The 18,953-nt window shown below is 39.4% G+C and overlaps 1 protein-coding gene across 2 annotated transcripts in view; it reads left to right on the forward strand.

Moving 5' to 3' along the window:
• LOC127442678 (regulator of nonsense transcripts 1-like) overlaps window positions 1-18,953 on the forward strand; it is a 62,830-nt gene that overhangs the window by 17,938 nt on the left and 25,939 nt on the right. Inside the window, exons 6-18 of one of the 2 annotated variants that reach the window (XM_051700875.1) lie at window positions 3,907-4,068; window positions 4,649-4,736; window positions 4,991-5,089; window positions 5,259-5,367; window positions 6,260-6,419; window positions 6,509-6,627; window positions 13,797-13,961; window positions 14,064-14,178; window positions 14,355-14,498; window positions 15,192-15,405; window positions 15,548-15,665; window positions 18,536-18,692; window positions 18,788-18,930. In XM_051700875.1, the coding sequence (XP_051556835.1) occupies window positions 3,907-4,068; window positions 4,649-4,736; window positions 4,991-5,089; window positions 5,259-5,367; window positions 6,260-6,419; window positions 6,509-6,627; window positions 13,797-13,961; window positions 14,064-14,178; window positions 14,355-14,498; window positions 15,192-15,405; window positions 15,548-15,665; window positions 18,536-18,692; window positions 18,788-18,930 (1,793 nt within the window). The remainder of the gene's footprint in view (window positions 1-3,906; window positions 4,069-4,648; window positions 4,737-4,990; window positions 5,090-5,258; window positions 5,368-6,259; window positions 6,420-6,508; window positions 6,628-13,796; window positions 13,962-14,063; window positions 14,179-14,354; window positions 14,499-15,191; window positions 15,406-15,547; window positions 15,666-18,535; window positions 18,693-18,787; window positions 18,931-18,953) is intronic. The other variant, XM_051700876.1, reaches the window with a different exon arrangement.

The following is an 18,953-nucleotide window of genomic DNA, read 5'->3' on the forward strand; positions in this document are numbered from 1 at the left end:
CAAACATTTAAGCATACGCCTTCAGATCAAAAAATTTTTAAGATCATGAGAAACATTTCAGTCAAGTGTTGCAAACTTTTGACTGGTTGTGTGTGTGTGTGTGTGTGTATATATATATATATATATATATATATAAATAAAATAATATATCTTTTTTTTTACATGGAAAAATATTTGAAACCTTTTTTTGTGTTCAGTTAAGTGAAGGTGCAATGGAAGTATTTATTTATTTTATGGGTATAGTGCTTTCAACGTCAGTGTTTTTCTAACATTTATGAAACCAGCATCGACACAAAGATTACATTTCTACAAATTTTTTAAATATTTCTCATCTCGGACAACTTTGTGTTAATGCCCCATATATCTTGAAGATTGTGCATCTGCACTGAAATGGCTTTAAAGAGTGAATTGAAAGTTGATTGAAAATATTTAAAGCACGTAAATAAAAAATATAGCAAGCAAAACACAGTAAAAATGTACTTAAAAATACATTTTAAACACCTAATGTTTTCTACCAAATGAACACACAAATGCAGGGCTCCAGACTGCGACTAAATGGTCGCATTTTGCAACAGTTTTTCCCGCCGGTGCGACTAAGTTCTGTTACACATCGCACTGGTGTGATTAGTGTTGGCCAACTCTCCCTCTTTCTCTCTCTCCGTTTATGCGCTGCCTATTTCTATTAAGTGTTATCAAATGCGGAATGAAACCGTTCAATCCTCTACCCGGTCCAATTATCAGCACAGCTCAATGGACAGAGCAGTGTGATCACAGAACAGGTGTGTTCACCCGCAGTGCGTAAATAATTGCAGCACTGCCAGAACCAGTGAGAAGCACAATGTGAGCACTGGTCTCGAGCTCTTGGGGCACACCACTGATCATTACAGCACTGCCTGCGGGAACCAGTGAAGCTCGGCATGAGTCGCAGAAAACATTTGAAATCAGCACAATTCTCAGGTGCAGACCTCTGTGAAAACTCTCGGTGAGTAAAGTAGTTTAAAACCACAAAACGACCTGACATTCAAAAGAGTAGGCTAATGACAACAGATATAAACAAGACTTTTCACACATCAGCACCCTTAGAGAATTACCATATATTTGCTATAGTAACTAACTGTATTAGCTAGTATTTTAGACAGAAATAGATTCATAATATCATTTATAATGGGCTACGTTAGGGAGTGTTTAGAGAACTGTTTTTCATTACAAAAATGCCATAGTTTGTTTTAAAATAAAATCATGTTACATCAAACCATGGTATTAAAGATGTCCTTTGTTTTACCTTGGGTTACCGTGGTCTTGTTAACCACTTTTAAAACTATAAAAAAACTATGGTAAATTTTCATAAGGGCAAATGCAAAATATAATCATGGGCTTTAAAGCCTGGACCTTTGTGATTTATGGACAAAGTTAGTTTTCCTTCTGTGTAAAAATCTGTTCTCTTCAAATGCTCTATGATTGTAGAAAAATATAATTGGTTTTGTTTGCCTTCAAATTTCCAAGAATCAACAAAAACCTGATGAAAGGAGTCCCAATTTAGTCGCACTGTCAGAATAATTTAGCCCTATATAAATTAGGTGTATGTTATAGATGACCCTCTTGTTGTTAATACCAGAAAATTAACATCTGGAATGCGTCCTAACTCAACATCAGTGCCTTGCTGTCGAATGAGCATTTCAGTGGGGCAAAGTATTCAATATTATTGGTAACTAGGGTTGCGCGGTATACCCGTAATGTGCCAAAAATTTTTAAATGGTACGATATCATCTTGTTAATTTCGATACCATATTATTATTATTTTTTTTTTTTTGTGGATTTTTCCCCTTTTTCTCCCAATTCCCAATGTGCTTTTTAAGTTCTCGTGGTCGCGTAGTGACTTGCCTCAGTCCGGGTGGCGGAGGATGGATCTCAGTTGCCTCCGCATCCGAGACCATCAACCCGCGCATCTTATCACGTGGCTTGTTGATTGCATTGCCATGGAGACATAGCGCATGTGGAGGCTTCACGCCATCCACCGCAGCAACAATGCTCAACTCACCACACGCCCCACTGAGAACGAACCACATTATAGCGACCACGAGGAGGTTACCTCATGTGACTCTACCCTCCCTAGCAACCGGGCCAATTTGGTTGCTTAGGGGACCTGGCTGGAGTCACTCAGCAACAAAGTATGCTGCAGTTAGCAAAATGTAATGTGAGAGTTTTGAGATTAAATCAAAGACCATAAGAAAATTATAAAAAAAAAAAAAAAAAAAAGTCTCGATATGGCTAAGTGTGATCATTAAACATCAGAAGGATGTAATTTAATGAAATAATATAGTCAAATGTGTGCCACAGAACGAATGAGAGGCTCCACTCTGCTCTGTCATCTCCTCCACACACACACAAGCAGGCCTGCACACAAACGCAACACACACTACTAATGCTTGATTTTCATGCAGTGTGTCCAATAGTATCCATCTGCAGAGCCGCAGAGCAGTGTGTTTAGTGTATAATCGGCTGTGAACACTCAAATTACCGTTTTCACCATTGCAGCTCGGAAATTTCAGCTCGCGAGTCACGGAAAGCTTGATATAACGAACCCTTCAGAAACAGGAAGAACTTCAAAGGTATTTCAAAATAAAAGTCCCTCTGAAATAAGAGCTCAATTCAACCGCTTGATATTGAAGATATTACTACTGTATAAAAGTGTAATATTCAAAGTAGTCGCAATAATACTTATAATAACATTAATATATTATTAAATGTTTATGTTATTAGTATTATTATTATGTGTAAGCAATACCACTGAATATCAGCATGTTGTGATTCAGCCATGGCAGACTTTTGCCTCAGGTAATCAGATTGTTTTCATTTAATGTTGTCATTAATACTGTAAAGCTCTGTTGTGCATCTTTTTTTATTTTTACCAGAAATAATATATATATTATTGTTGAAATATTATTATTGGCTCTGTATTGTTGAAAATTAGTATATTTTCATTTGATTAAAACTGTACAGTATGTATATGATTAAACACAATTTGATCATAACATTTAATTAAAACATTTAACATGGAATACAGAAAAATTAAAAAAGGCATAATTTATATCTATAAGACTTTATGCTGTTCTTTTAGTCAAGTAATTTTCTGTGTAGTATCATCAAAAATCTGAGGGGTTTTTTTTCCCTCTCTTTTTTTACATTTGTAAAGTATTGACTTAGTATCAATACTGAGGTACCAGGGCTGGTATCGTATCGAAACCATAATTTTGGTATCTGAGCAACCCTATTGGTAATTGTAATAAAATAATAATGTCACTTTTATTATTAGTTTCTGTCTTTAAACTTTTCATTTTATAGTCTTCTTAAAATTATATTAAATATTTTTTATTTATACACCAAAATAATATAACAAAAAAAGAATAAAAATCAACATGTTAATATTTTTAACCTGATTTGTATTTTACTGGAGCATTATAATGCATGTAAAATGCCACACGGGGACTGTGAACATTTTCAATTAAATTAGTTTCGACAGTTTAAAAGCATGTGAAATTGTGGAAATAAATTAAGCTTCTTAAATCTATTTTTCCTACTAAAGTTTAAATGAAAGACACTATAAAATGTTTTAATGTCTTTATGGTCACATATTTGTGAGTTAATTAGTCTAATGACATGGTCCTCTTTAGGAAACCTAATGGCCAAACAAAAAGCACATTAGAAGCACTGCAGTATTAACACGGTTGTTTAATTTTATTTCACCAAGAAAGGCATTGCAAATGTATGATAAATATTCAGTATCTCCAAGCATAAGGTGTTTTGCTGTTCAATTGTTTATCAAGTGGTCAGTGTATTTGTAGGTAAAGAAGAATTTAACCTAGTTTACAGTCTTAATGTTTTCTCTCTTATGTCTCATGTTTGCAGGAAAACCCGACAGCAACCCTGGAGGATTTGGAGAAACCTGGAGTGGATGAGGAACCTCAGCATGTTCTACTTCGCTATGAAGATGCATACCAGTACCAGAACATTTTTGGCCCACTCGTGAAACTAGAGGCTGACTACGACAAGAAACTCAAAGAGTCCCAAGTATGAAATTAGTCAAATATGTCTTTGGTTAACTACTAATTAGAGAAGCATCAGTGATATTACTCATGTAAAAGTTATATGATTTTAATGTAAATGTGTCACTTCTGGTAAAACATTTGGTGCACAAAAGGTGCTTTCATTTTTCATTTCCTGCTTGGACTATTTTTAAATACAGAATCACTTCAAATGGGGCTTTTCCACTGCACGGTACGGCAGCCGATACTAAACGTGACCTCAAAACCCCAGTATCATTTGTTCAAGCGACTTTCGAATTGTAAAAAGAAATGGATGTGGGCAAAACCACACCGTGGTCAATAAACGAGGTGCAGATGTTCCTCTCGTTAGTAGCCGAGGAGAGGATCCAACGAGAGCTGGATGGGTCGATGCAACTATGACGATCAGCCTATAATCCCACCCACGTTGAGGCTGCACTAAACTGCAGTGGGAAAGCAAGCTCAGAAAAGTAAAGCGAGCAGAGTCGAGTTGAGTCGAACCGTAACGTGCAGTGGAAAAGTGCCATAATATGCCCCATCCTGAAAATAATGGTTTCTCTCTGAATTTCTCCCTTGTTCTTGTTCAGACTCAAGACAATATAACAGTAAGGTGGGACTTGGGACTGAATAAAAAGCGGATAGCTTATTTCACTCTGCCCAAGACGGATTCAGGTGGTAATATTTACTTTCAACATCTTCTATGTCTACCAGTGGTTCATACCCATCCCATTCCTAACACCGTGTCCCATGCATCCCTCATCGATGTATGCACGGACCTGTCCACCCGAGTGTGTGTGTCTGTGTGCGTGCTCATGTATTTGTGGTGTTGTACTGTGTATGTGATGGATATATGGCTATGTTTTTGATATTGGAATATAAATCACCACAGAGTTTGTCTGATGGTGTCTCGTGTGTGTGATGTTTATCAGACATGCGACTGATGCAGGGAGATGAGATCTGTTTGCGCTATAAAGGAGACTTGGCTCCACTCTGGAAAGGCATTGGACACGTCATCAAAGTTCCAGACAGTATCCTTTCACAGCTAATGTGTTGCTCTTGCCTTTAATGTGTCACTTCTGGTTTCATGTTGTCTTGAAAAACTTTTTAGACCTTTTGGGATATTTTAATTTGTAATGCACAACTTAAAGTATGTAGGATGCTGTAGTGTGGTTGATTCTTTAACACAGATTTTCTTAGATTATGGAGATGAGATTGCTATTGAGCTGCGCAGCAGTGCAGGCGCACCTGTGGAGGTGCCACATAACTTCCAGGTGGATTTTGTCTGGAAATCCACATCTTTTGACCGGTTAGTGCGAGTTCATTTTCTGCCATCAGTCAATTCAAGGTCAAACATTTGTGAGATCATTTTTTGCCACATTAATTCTAGCAAGGCTGATAAAAAATAAGATTCAAAAAATTATGTACCAAGGGAATGTTGATGACAAAACGGGCAGTTTGGAAAAGATCTTTTCATCTGAATAATTGATGATTTGGGGGCCTGGGTAGCTCAGTGGTAAAAGACACTGGCTACCACCCCTGGAGTCGCTAGTTCAAATCCCAGGGCATGCTGAGTGACTCCAGCCAGGTCTCCTAAGCAACCAAATTGGCCCAGTTGCTAGGGAGGGTAGAGTCACATGGGGTAACCTCCTCGTGGTCGCTATAATGTGGTTCGCTCTCGGTGGGGCGCGTGGTGAGTTGAGCGTGGATGCCGCGGTGAATGGCGTGAAGCCTCCACACGCGCTATGTCTCCGTGGCAACTCGCTCAACAAGCCACATGATAAGATGCGCAGGTTGATGGTCTCAGACGCGGAGGCAACTGGGATTCGTCGTCCGCCACCCGGATTGAGGCGAATCACAACACCACCACGAGGACTTAAAAGTGCATTCTCCAAATTGTGGAGAAAAGGGAAGAAAAAAATAAAAATAATAATTTGAGTTGGGTTTCCAGTGGCTGTGGTAAGATTAACCCTAACAACCTTCTGTTTAGTATCAGATTGCAAAAGTTTGAAGTCCTTACTGAATAAAATTCCAATTTAAAAAGGTTTACTGAAAAGCTACAATATTTTATCATACTGTTTGAAGACCGCACAGACATTTAACCAGTTTTGTTTGTTTTGCTGAATTTCTGGGATGCTTATTTTATTAATTAAACCCATTGTACACTATATAAAAAAATGTTTGTTTATCCTGTTATGTAGAATGCAGAGTGCCCTGAAGACGTTTGCTGTTGACGAGACCTCCGTATCTGGTTACATCTATCATAAGTTGTTGGGTCACGAAGTGGAGGATGTTATCATTAAATGCCAGCTGCCCAAACGCTTCACTGCACAGGGTCTGCCAGATCTCAACCACTCACAGGTACAGAAATGTCCATACGTTGCTTATCTTGTCTGATCGAGCTCTTCGTTGTTTTAATTCTGAAGTTCAATGTTTTGGTTGTGTTGTAGGTCTATGCTGTGAAGACGGTACTCCAGAGACCTCTTAGTCTAATCCAAGGACCTCCAGGAACTGGCAAGACTGTCACCTCTGCCACCATTGTCTACCATCTGGCCAGACAGGGCAATGGGTAAGACACGCCCCTTCGTGACCATATTAGGCATGAACACCACAGAGGTGTACCACAAGTGGATTCGACAATGTTTAGTCAACTTGAATTGGTTTTGCTGTGAAAAACAGGATATTGAACAAGACAAAATGATACAAGACAACATGTAAAACAAAGGGTTCGCACAAGATCCTTAAAGTGCTTGAATTTAGCTTTTAGAAATTTAAGTTCTGGAATACCTCTGACTACCACCCCTGGAGTCGCGAGTTCGAATCCAGGGCATGCTGAGTGACTCCAGCCAGGTCTCCTAAGCAACCAAATTGGCCCGGTTGCTAGGGAGGGTAGAGTCACATGGGGTAACCTCCTCGTGGTCGCGATTAGTGGTTCTCGCTCTCAATGGGGCACGTGGTGAGTTGTGCGTGGATCGTGGAGAGTAGCATGAGCCTCCACATGCTGTGAGTCTCCGCGGTGTCATGCACAACGAGTCACGTGATAAGATGCACGGATTGACGGTCTCAGAAGTGGAGGCATCTGAGACTCGTCCTTTGCCACCCGGATTGAGGTAACCGCACCACCACGAGGACCTACTAAGTAGTGGGAATTGGGCATTACAAATTGGGAGAAAAGGGGATAAAAAAGCGCAGTCAGCGCAAGTTAGAAATTCCCAAATAAAAATGCGTTTTCAACAACGAGCTGAAAGAACCACATCCATTATTTTTTTCGTGACACGTGAAAATGTACACGAGATGTTTTCTGTCACTATGAATGTTCATTTTCCAACAACCACAGAAGTAAATCAGACAATGTCACATCCACTACACTGCACTTTTTTCAGAGTAGAAGCACTTAAATGTTTAGATTTGTATTTTTAATTTTAGGTTCCAATATTGTGAATTTTGTGTTAAAATTTGTTCCTGGCATGACAAGTCATTTCATAATTACACATGCAATATGACATCATGGATAGAATAGGCTGCATGGAATTAAAACATTTAATATACATTTTCACAAACTACTATATGTAAATAGTTAAGTGCAGAAGTTTGCATTCCCCTTTTGTTTTATGTTTTCACACCCCTTTCAGAATGCATACAAATATAAGAGATACAAGATCATATTTTTTATGTAGTATGCCCTTCAGAAGCTTCATTACACAACATTTACTCTAATTTACACAAATCGTCCTGTTCAAAAGTTTGCATCCCCTTGGCTCTTGTTTTTTTTTTTTTTTTTTGCCTTCTTGAGCATCAAAGTTTGCACCTTTTAAAATAGTTGTGTATGAGTCCCTCAATTGTCCTTAGTGTGAAAAGCTGGATGTCAGTATTATATCGCCACTGTAGAACTCAAATGTGCAGAAGATGCTGGGAAACCAAAAAATGTACAGTAGTTGTGGGATTTTTCTTAAAAGTGGGCAGCTTCACTGCTCAGGACAAAGAAGGGACTCATCAAGAAAGCAACACACCATATTAAGAACCAAGGGAAAGTAAACTTTTGAATAGGATAATTTGTGTACATTCAGTTTATATTTATATTATATGTCTTATGGAATATATGTGAGTATCTGTTATGTCAAATAGCTTCTTCAGGGCAGTAATAAAAAACAAAATGCAATTTTTATGATCACTCTTATTTTTTTAAACGATAATATCACTATTCCACCCCACAGCTCATCATTAATAAGATAAACAATTTCATTACATCATGTTAATTGATCAAATTTAGAATTTATTTTTTAAAAGCTAAAATGTGTTAATAATAATGATGACAATTTCTAAATATAAAAATATTCACATACTAGACATAGTGTTAATTTTCCTGGCCGATTACCTCCTATACATTTGTTAATGGTCCATTCATGCCATGTCGGAATTACTTTAATTTCAAGTTTCCGACTTGCAAATGTTGTATATGTCACTCGTAATACAAGTTGTGAACTCTGAATTATTTGAAAGCTCTGAGTTTGTACTTCTGTGAAGTCTTTAAATATGAAAAATTGATGCTGGAAAAAGTACTTGAAAGTCCTTGTTTTTCATTCAATAATGCGTGTATAAACATTCAGATGTGTTATAAATGACTTCACAGCTCATTCTATGAGTAGAACTCATGCAAGATCTGTACAAGAAGCTGTTTTAACCACTCTATGATTCAAAGTAATATATATGCAGTAGATATTGTGTAATTTGTCATGTTTACATTCTGCATTCATGGCGCTAACACGCTATACGCGGCTATAATATGTACCAATTACACTCTGCTATTGTAATTTATGATGACACTGATACTACTGCAAAGATGGGTGTATAAAAGAGTGTTATGAGAAGCCTTTTATTTTGTCACACTTTAAACATTTGCACATATACAGTGAAATTCATTATTTATTTATTTATTTATTTATTTCACATATCCCAGCTAAGCTGGGGTCAGAGCGCAGGGTCAGCCATGATATGGCGCCTCTAGAGCAGATAGGGTCAAGGGTCTTGCTCAAGGGAATTAATTAATGGACAGAATACAGATAAAAAATGATAAAAGGAATGCCGGTGTATATAGTGGGGTGTAACAATTCACTTGTTTTCTCACTGCATCAATTACTAATCCTGCCAATTCATATGCATCGATCTTGAAAAATTATTTTTGAATCTACATTCGTTAATGTTGGTCAGTAATCGATTTTAAAATGAATCTCGATTCAGCAATCTTTAGCACGCGGCTTCAATCTCTAGCGCATCCCAGAGTGCGTGCCCTCACAGCTCTCCCCACACAGATGTGCACTGCACTCTTCCATCGCCCTTCACGGGATCGCTCCTACTCTCCGTTCTATCTGTAACTCTAACTTCAACTTTTTCTGAGCAGCTTTCCTAGTCTTTCAAGCACCTTATGTCTGATATCTCCTCCGGATGGCCACTGTCTCACAAGCAAATGACCGCTCGCAATAGCATTGTTGCGACTCAAAGGGCTCAAATCTTTTGAATCAGCTGCCAACTCGCTGCGTGGCCACTATATGGTCTGAAATTAAGGGGAGCTTGGGGCAAAAATGGCATTACAAATCATAAACATTTTCTATGTTTTATTTGTAACCTGTGGTATAGTTGATGTTGATGTATTTTTAGGGTAAAATGTAATACATTCTAAGACTTATTTAATTGACATTTTGACATAAACGGATTAAGATTAAGTTTTAAATTGTTCGAAAAATAATTATGCCTTCATAAAGGTAATTGATGCCCCTGAAAATCAAATACAGGGGCAAATATTGACCCTAAATGTAAAAGTTAATTTCTGGGTGGCCTGGGTAGCTCAGCAAGTAAAGACGCTGACTACCACACCTGCAGTCGCGAGTTCAAATCCAAGGCATGCTGAGTGACTCCAGTCAGGCTTCCTAAGCAACCAATTGGCCCGGTTGCTAGGGTGGATAGTCACGTTGGGTTAACCTTCTCGTGGTCGCTATAATGTGGTTCGCTCTCGGTGGGGTGCGTGGTGAGTTGTGCGTTGATGCTGCGGAGAATAGCGTGAAGCCTCCACACGCGCTAGGTCTCCGCGGTAACGCGCTCAACAAGATTCGTCCTCCGCCACCACGAGGACCTTTTGAATCAAATCGATTTGCTTTCAACCCAAAGATTCACACCACTAATACTGTAGATGTGTGACTGCACATGAGTGAAGCAGCAAATCAAAACAGAGTGAATAGATTTGATTCCTTTTGTGGACTGATTAAACAAAAAAATAACATGACATGTTATTGGAAAATGTCTCAACGCGAACGATATTAAAGATGTAGTTAAGTTTGCACCAGCTTGCTAAATACTCTGCACGCCGGTGTGTTCATGTTGACTGATCATAACTGACAGAACAACGTAACCGGAATATGGCCTTAAAGTAGGTGGAGCTTTAGGTCACACCTACCGATGATGTGGACCAATGGCAGTAAGGTGTTCAGGTGCCAGTAAGAAGTTTTCCTGAAAGTTCGCACTGGCGAGCTAAAACAAACCGCCAAAGCGAACTCAAAATCTCCTTCATTTTGTACAGATTTTGTTCGAAATGATGTCACACCCATTTCGTTTGAAGTATACCGAGGCCTTTGTTTAAGAGGCGGAGCAAGTAATTACATATTCACTTAAGATTACGAAGACAAACACTTTTCTTCAGAATAACGTGTACTGTAAGTAGTGTTACTTTTGATTTCACATTGACGTTGATTCTGTGCACATAATATTTTTTATATTTTTTTAGTCATATCAGATTATATAATTATTTTCTCATCTGTACACAGGGTCCAGAAATAACACAGAGAATCAGTAGGTCTACCAAAAGAAAGCTCAGTGGTGTTTTATGATGGGTGTTACGAATGTTGTAAGAATGTGTGTGTGTAAGAATTCATGAATATCCACTGGTAAATGATCAGTTGAAATATTGAGAAGTTGATAATCTGAACTTTTAAGAGATATAAATTGTTAAAGGTCTGGACATGTTTATAAAGATAGTAAGCTGCCTATTTTTTAACTATTGCAAAATAAAAATCAGTGCCCTGTCAGAAAGTTTTCAGGGATTTTGCAGATACCGATTACTAAATTGGTGTAAAAGGCTGATAACCAGGTTAATCGGCTGATAGTTTTAAAAATCAATTTATAGAAGGTTTAAAAAAATTCTTAAACTGTTTTGGAAATCGCTCCCTTTTTCACTCATTCACTGTTTCCTATATAGTGGATGTCAGTGAGTGCACCATATCAGGGATATCAATCATAATGATCAAAATAATAATACTGCTAAAAACTACCAACAAGAATAAAAACATTTGAAAAAGCATACATCATTGTATTTATTATTTTTTAGCATCTTTTTTTGATTTTCTCCCCTTTTCTCCCCATTTGGAATGCCCAATTCCCAATGCGCTCTAAGTCCTCGTGGTGGCGTAGTAACTCGCCTCAATCCGGGTGGCGGAGGACGAATCTCAGTTGCCTCCGCATCTGAGACCGTCAGTCCGCGCATCTTACCACATGGCTTGTTGAGCGCATTACTGTGGAGACCTAGCGCGTGTGGGGGCTTCACGCTATTCTCCGCAGCATCCACGCACAATTCACCACACGCACCATCGAGAGCGAAAACCACACATTATTGCGACCACGAGGAGGTAAACCTAATGTGACTCTACCCTCCCTAGCAACCAGTCCAATTGGTTGCCTGACTGGAGTCACTCAGCACGCCCTGGATTCGAACTTGCGACTCCAGGTGTGGTAGTCAGCGTCTTTACTTGCTGGGCTACCCAGGCCCTGTTTTTTAGCATCTTAACGCTCTCCCATCTAAACTGGGCAGCATTTCTGAGCGCCAAGAGAGATGGCATGTGCGCATAGCCTCAAGTTATTTATAACAACATCCGTTGATTATTAAACGAATTCCAGATGAGGTATGGTGGATGGTCATGAAAATGCAATAAACTGCTTTAATTTATTGGTGATTATTTCAAATGCCACGCTCAAAGGTCATTTTTCGAATTTTTTAAATAATCAGATTTTTGGGAGTAATCAGCGTATTGGTGTACATGTAAATGGGCTCAATGATTAAAGATTTAGATACAGCAAATCCTGAAGTTGTTGTTTTTATTTCACCTCTGCAGGCTGCTATTATACTGTAGAATGAAGCCATTCTAACTGTAGATCCTCCAACGCTGGCCACAGAAGGACTATCGGCAACTTTTTGCACAGATTAACTTGTAAAACCAATATATATATCGGTCTACGTTTATTTTAGGGTAGGAGTGGAAGTATGACCAAAGTCATGGTATTAGTAATTTTATATAACAGTAATAGTATATTACAACAGAGTTTTTTATTTGAAATTCAATGTAAAAGGGTTTATGTATTAACCATGTGAAAAAACCTATTTTTGGATAATCCAGTAATACTTTGAGAAAAGTCACCGTTTGGATTTAAATAAGCAGATACTTAAGAGCCTATGATTGGATCATTATTGCAGTGATTAATATGTTTCAGCCAGCAGCAATTCTTTTAACCCTCACTGATGCAGTGTGCGGCTTCTCATTTCTTAAACAACCATGTCGCAAGACGTATCCCGTGGTCATGGAAAAGATGTTACTTTGTTTCAGAAAGGGCAAATTATTGACCTGCATCAAGCAAAGAAAACATCTAAGGAGATTTCTGAAATCACTGGAATTGTGTTAAGAGCTGTCCAACGCATTATTAAAACCTGGAAGGACAGTGGTGAACCGTCAGCTTCGCAGAAGAAATGTGGTCGAAAAAAATCTTGAATGATCGGAGATCACTAAAATGCTTAGTCACATTATATTAATCAACAGTAGAAATCACGGCTATGTTAAATAGTGAAAGTAAGAGCATTTCCACATGCACAATGCAATGAAAACTTACAGGATTGGGACTAAACAGATGTGTGGCCACAAGAAAGACACTTATTAGTGAGGCTAATTGGGAAAAACGACTTTAATTTGCTGTGGAGCATAAAGTTTAGACTGTGGAGCAATGGAAAAAGGTCATGTGGTCTGATGAGTCCAGATTTACCCTATTCCAAAGCGATGGGTGCATCAGGGAAGCGCGTGAAGTGATGCACCCATCATGCATAGTGCCCTCTGTACAAGCCTCTGGAGGCAGTGTTATGATCTGGGGTTGCTTCAGTTGGTCAGGTCTAGGCTCAGCAAAGTTATGCGTCAATAAAATGAAGTCAGTCGAGTACCTGAATGTACTGAATGACCAGGTTATCCCATCAATGGATTTTTTCTTCCCTGATGGCACGGGCATATTCCAGGACGACGATGCCAAGATTCATTGGGCTCCAGTTGTGAAAGAGTGATTCAGGGAGCACGAGGAATCATTTTCACCACAGAGTCCTGACCTTAACCCCATTGAAAGTCTTTGGGATGTGCTGGAGAAGACTGTATGGAGTGGTTCGACTCTCCCATCATCGATACAAGATCTTGGCCAAAAATTAATTCAAAATAAATGTTGAGACGTTGCATAAGGCTGTCAAAACAATGCCACGAAGAATGTGGGCCATAATTAAAGCTAAAGGCGGTCCAACTGAATGTTAGAGTATGCGACTTTTTTTGGCCAGGCAGTGTAGTCCTGTTTTCTTTTGATCCTGTTTGTGCACAGTGTCATATCTGATATTGGTTAAAGCTGCTTTCTGAGTTTGTCTTTGGTTTCTCCATCTCTCTCATGGTTTAGTCCAGTGCTGGTTTGTGCTCCGAGTAACATCGCTGTGGACCAGCTGACGGAGAAGATCCATCAGACGGGACTGAAGGTGGTTCGTCTGTGCGCTAAGAGTCGTGAGGCCATCGACTCACCTGTGTCGTTCTTGGCTCTGCACAATCAGATCCGCAACATGGACAGGTGCAGACTTTTCACTTAAAGTTTTGAGGTTCCATTTCAGTTAGGATGCTGCATCAGAAGGGTGCTGCCTATGTAGACGGTTCTAATGTCTCTCTTCTGCAGCATGCCAGAGTTGCAGAAACTGCAGCAGCTGAAGGACGAGACCGGCGAGCTGTCGTCCTCTGATGAGAAACGCTACCGAGCTCTGAAACGAACGGCTGAGAGAGAGCTGCTCATGGTATGTCTGACTCCACAACACAGACACGAATGCTTTTTTCCTCGCAAATAGCATGCACACTCAATGTGCTGTAAAAAGCAGGATTTCCTGTTTTGTACAAATCATCCATCAGCCCAATCCAAGATAGCACAATGTTGTGCCCTACAACGATCTCATTCTTTCTCTCTCTTTCTCAGAATGCGGACGTGATCTGCTGCACGTGTGTGGGTGCAGGCGACCCCCGACTTGCTAAAATGCAGTTCCGATCCATTCTCATCGATGAGAGCACGCAGGCCACGGAGCCCGAGTGCATGGTGCCAGTGGTGCTTGGGGCCAAACAGGTACGAGGCAGGAACGTTCACATCTTGACTCCAGTGGTTTAATCCATGTTTTCTGAAGCGATAAGATAGGTCGGTTAGCGTTAGGGTAGGTGTCCTTTTTTACTATAAATGTCCGCTTTCACTTTCACATTCTTTTTTTTTTTTGTGTTGCGATTCGCATTATTCATGCATATCGCCACCTACTGGACAGAGAGGAGAATTTAAAGTAAAAATGACTTAAATATTGACCTGTTTCTCACCCACACCTATCGTATTGCTTCTTAAGTCATGGATTTAAGCACTGGCGTAGGGTTGCTCCGATACCAAAATTTTGGCTTCGGTACGATACCGGCCCTGGTACCTCGGTATCGATACTAACTTAGGCAACAAATTAAAAAAAAAGAAGAAAAAACATTACACAGAAAATTACTTGACTAAAAGAACTGCATTTTCATTTTAAATTTTCTGTATTCCATGTTAAATGTTCTAATTAAATGTTATGATCAAATTGTGTTTAATCAAATACATACTGTACATCTTTAATCAAATGAAAATATACTAATTTTCACCACGCAAAGACGTGTATACCACGCAACCCTACACAGGAGTCGTATGGATTACTTATATGCTGCATTTGTGCTCTAGATACTCTTGTATTTAAGTGTAAATGTTCTGTCTTCATTTACTAACTGTCCTGTCCACTCTCTTTGAAAGCTGATTTTGGTTGGTGATCACTGTCAGCTGGGTCCAGTGGTGATGTGTAAGAAAGCAGCTAAAGCGGGTCTGTCTCAGTCTCTGTTTGAGCGTCTGGTGGTTCTGGGCATCAGACCAATCCGTCTGCAGGTGCAGTACCGCATGCACCCCGCGCTCAGCGCTTTCCCTTCCAACATCTTCTACGAAGGATCTCTGCAGAACGGAGTCACAGCCAGTACGCAATCACAGCTCAACTCTATTTTATTAAAGATGTGTGGTTACGAGCCCGTGATGGCCAGGGGTTGGTTGTATAAATTGGATTGTGTGTTGGAAGTGTTTGTGTGCTATGTTAAAGCAGTTGTTCTGATGTTCTGCAGCTGATCGCATCAAGAAAGGTTTTGACTTCCAGTGGCCTCAGCCAGATAAGCCCATGTTCTTCTACGTGACTCAAGGCCAGGAGGAGATCGCAAGCTCTGGCACCTCCTATCTCAACAGGTACCATTTCTAGCAATGTATTATTATAGATCAATGACAATATCGTTATATGACGGTATTATAAATGTTTACATTATCAGCTTTGTGCTGATTAGAATGATTTAGAGGCAGATAGCATCAACACTCATTCAAACTTTTTCTATACAAGTTTTTCTAAAGTACTAATGTATAGTGGTCGACCAATATGAGTTTTTTTAATGGCCGATGCCGATATCCAGAGAGCAGGGTGGCCGATAGGCGATACAATGTCGATATATACCACAATTTAATATAGTAAATAACATAAACTAGCAGTTTCTTCTGATTTCTGTTTAGTCATCAAATGTTAGTAATTTATTTGCACATGAAGAAATTGTTAATATATCAGGATGAAGGAAATAACAGTACACAAAGTAGTCCAGCAACTGTAGATGGCATGTCCACGTTAGCAATCGCATTTTCTCCAAAAATACAGAATCAAACCAACTGTACATACAGTGCATAGTGAATAAGACATTTACTTATAGCACACGTGAAGCACTTTTACCTTGAAGTTGCACCAGAGACTATTTAGCAGAGATGGGCCACTTCTATTAAAATTAATGGGAGAAATTAGAACGCCCAACTGCAGCCAACGGTGAGCGGATGTAGATAGGAAGTCCTGCCTTACAGGTAAAAGAGCCAATCACCTTTTAGATACAGACATCGCCTGTCAATCAACTTGAGAGCTAGCTATAAAAGCATAATCTGAGGTAAAGAAGCACAATTTATGATAGCAGTGTTGTCAGATTTTACTGCTGATTTGAAATATGTTCTTTGATCATAATCTTGACCAACCGTTTTGGAGATTTGGGTCTTTCCCCATTCAAGTAGATAGGAGCTGCACTGGCATGACTGGAAATAGCCTCCCGAGAGCGTTCCAAACATGGCTGACAGCGGACTGACTTGCAAAGTGACAGGGAACTTCTGAGGAGAGGCTGACAGAACACGTGCTTTAGAGGCCCCCAATTGCTTGCAATTTTAAGTTTCAACCACAGATGTCGCTAGACAGCACAAAGTTACTAGTGCAGCTTTAAATAAAAACACTGCATTTATCAGCAGATTATGAGGAAAAACTCACAATTATCATGTTTGTCTACATTGAAGTCATTTTAATTTGATTAAGACTTTTCACAATGCACATCGTTTCAAAGCATCTTTGTAGAAAATAATAAATAAAAATAAACGTAAATAAAACTACATGTTTGATGTACCGTAGCACTGGGACATGACTCTCAACTCACCTATGTAGACTAGTTGCTCATTTTTCCTGTGAGCACTCAGCGCCGCCTCTCCAGGTAGGAAACTGTTTCGCAGCTCTCGATGCGTTGCTTAGTTTTAATCACACTTGCGTATTTATTTATGTATCGTACGATACATATGATATTGAATCGAAAGTGTTGTATCAAACATTACTATATTTTTTTTACACCCCTATACTGTATTTTATTTATTTTTTTCTCCTCGTGGTGGCGTAGTTCAATCTGGGTGGTGGAGGACGAATCTCAGTTGCCTCCACGCCTGAGACCGTCAATCCGCGCATCTTATCACGTGGCTTGTTGAGCGCGTTACCACGCAGACACAGCACGTGTGGAGGCTTAACGCTGTTCTCTGCGGCATCCACACACAACTCACCACGCGCCCCACCGAGAGCGAGAACCACATTATAGCGACCACGAGGAGGTTATCCCATGTGACTCTACCCTCCCTAGCAACCGGGCCAATTTGGTTGCTTAGGAGACCTGGCTGGAGTCACTCAGCACGCCCTGGATTCAAACTCGTGACTCCAGGGGTGGTAGTCAGCGTCAATACTCGCTGAGATACCCAGCGCCCCCATACTGTAAATACCATACTGTATTTAAGAATCTGTGATGCTCTGTTATGCATCACTTTATTTGACAAAAACAACTCGCATGTTTTGGTGTGGATTGTGCTGGTTCTGTATAAAAGCACTTCATTTGATAAAAATAATACAATATTATGTTGAAAATTAATTGGTCTATTTTCATTTGATTTAAAGTTTAATGAATTCATTTATTTAAACACAATTCTGATGCTAAAATTGAAATAAACAGTTCAGAAAACAAAGAAAACAGGTATAAGTATCGGCAAGTACAGAAAAGGGGGTATCGGTACTTGTACTCGTTCTCGAAAAATGGTATCGGGACATCCCTAGTTATATGTATTATATTGGTGAATGTGTATTTTAAAAAATGCACAAATGAACAACAAATGTACCCTCAACAAAACAATGTAATATTATATGGGAACAAACATTAAGTAAAATATTTCAATTTAAGGGTTTTTCTTAGGGCACTTAAGAAGGGTTAAGTGTGTAAATTAGGGCACTGTGGATTTCTTGTTAAAACTTAATTTTATTTAATTTGTCTAGCAATGTATGTCCAACAGTGTGTGTACATGCACCAAAGGAATTGTATGTTATTTTTGTCCCAGCACAATGTCATTTCAAGCATGTCTCAAATTCTGTATGGAGGCTAATTGAATTCTGTAGTGGAAATGACGCTGATGGAAATGGTTTTTGACATAAAATTGCAGACTGATTTGTATGGCTAAGGCTAATTTCATAGCTAACATTTTATGTAATCTAAATACACACAATTAATATTTTTTTTGGAAAAAGGACAGCTTGATTGGAAATTACAGCTAATAAAAATACTCACAAGCAGTGATATTTCCCTTGATTCGTCTTTGTTTCAAACCCCACTTGTCTCATATTTCATCTCAAGTATGCTCTTTACTGACACTTTTATCAACTTGGTTAACAAGTACACTAAATTTTGGTAAGGGTTACTCTATATTTCTTTTCATTGTACATTTGCTCCTGCTTTCAGGACTGAAGCTTCTAACGTGGAGAAGATCACCACACGACTGCTGAAGGCCGGAGCCAAACCCGATCAGATTGGCATCATCACACCGTACGAGGGCCAGCGCTCTTACCTGGTGCAGTACATGCAGTTCAGCGGCTCCCTACACACCAAACTCTACCAGGTACAAACACTGTTGAAAAATCCCAACAGCCCGAGCTGTTGAATCAAAATCATCCCTCACTGTGCGTTTGTATTGGTCTTTCTGTGCCTCTACAGGAAGTGGAGATTGCCAGCGTGGACGCCTTCCAGGGCAGAGAGAAAGACTTCATCATTCTGTCTTGCGTCAGAGCTAATGAACACCAGGGAATCGGCTTCCTCAATGACCCACGCCGTCTCAACGTGGCCCTTACCAGAGCCAGGTAACATCAACATTACCTGCAGA

The sequence above is a fragment of the Myxocyprinus asiaticus genome, chromosome 6 (genome assembly GCF_019703515.2).
Source record: "Myxocyprinus asiaticus isolate MX2 ecotype Aquarium Trade chromosome 6, UBuf_Myxa_2, whole genome shotgun sequence".
Lineage (NCBI taxonomy): Eukaryota > Metazoa > Chordata > Actinopteri > Cypriniformes > Catostomidae > Myxocyprinus > Myxocyprinus asiaticus.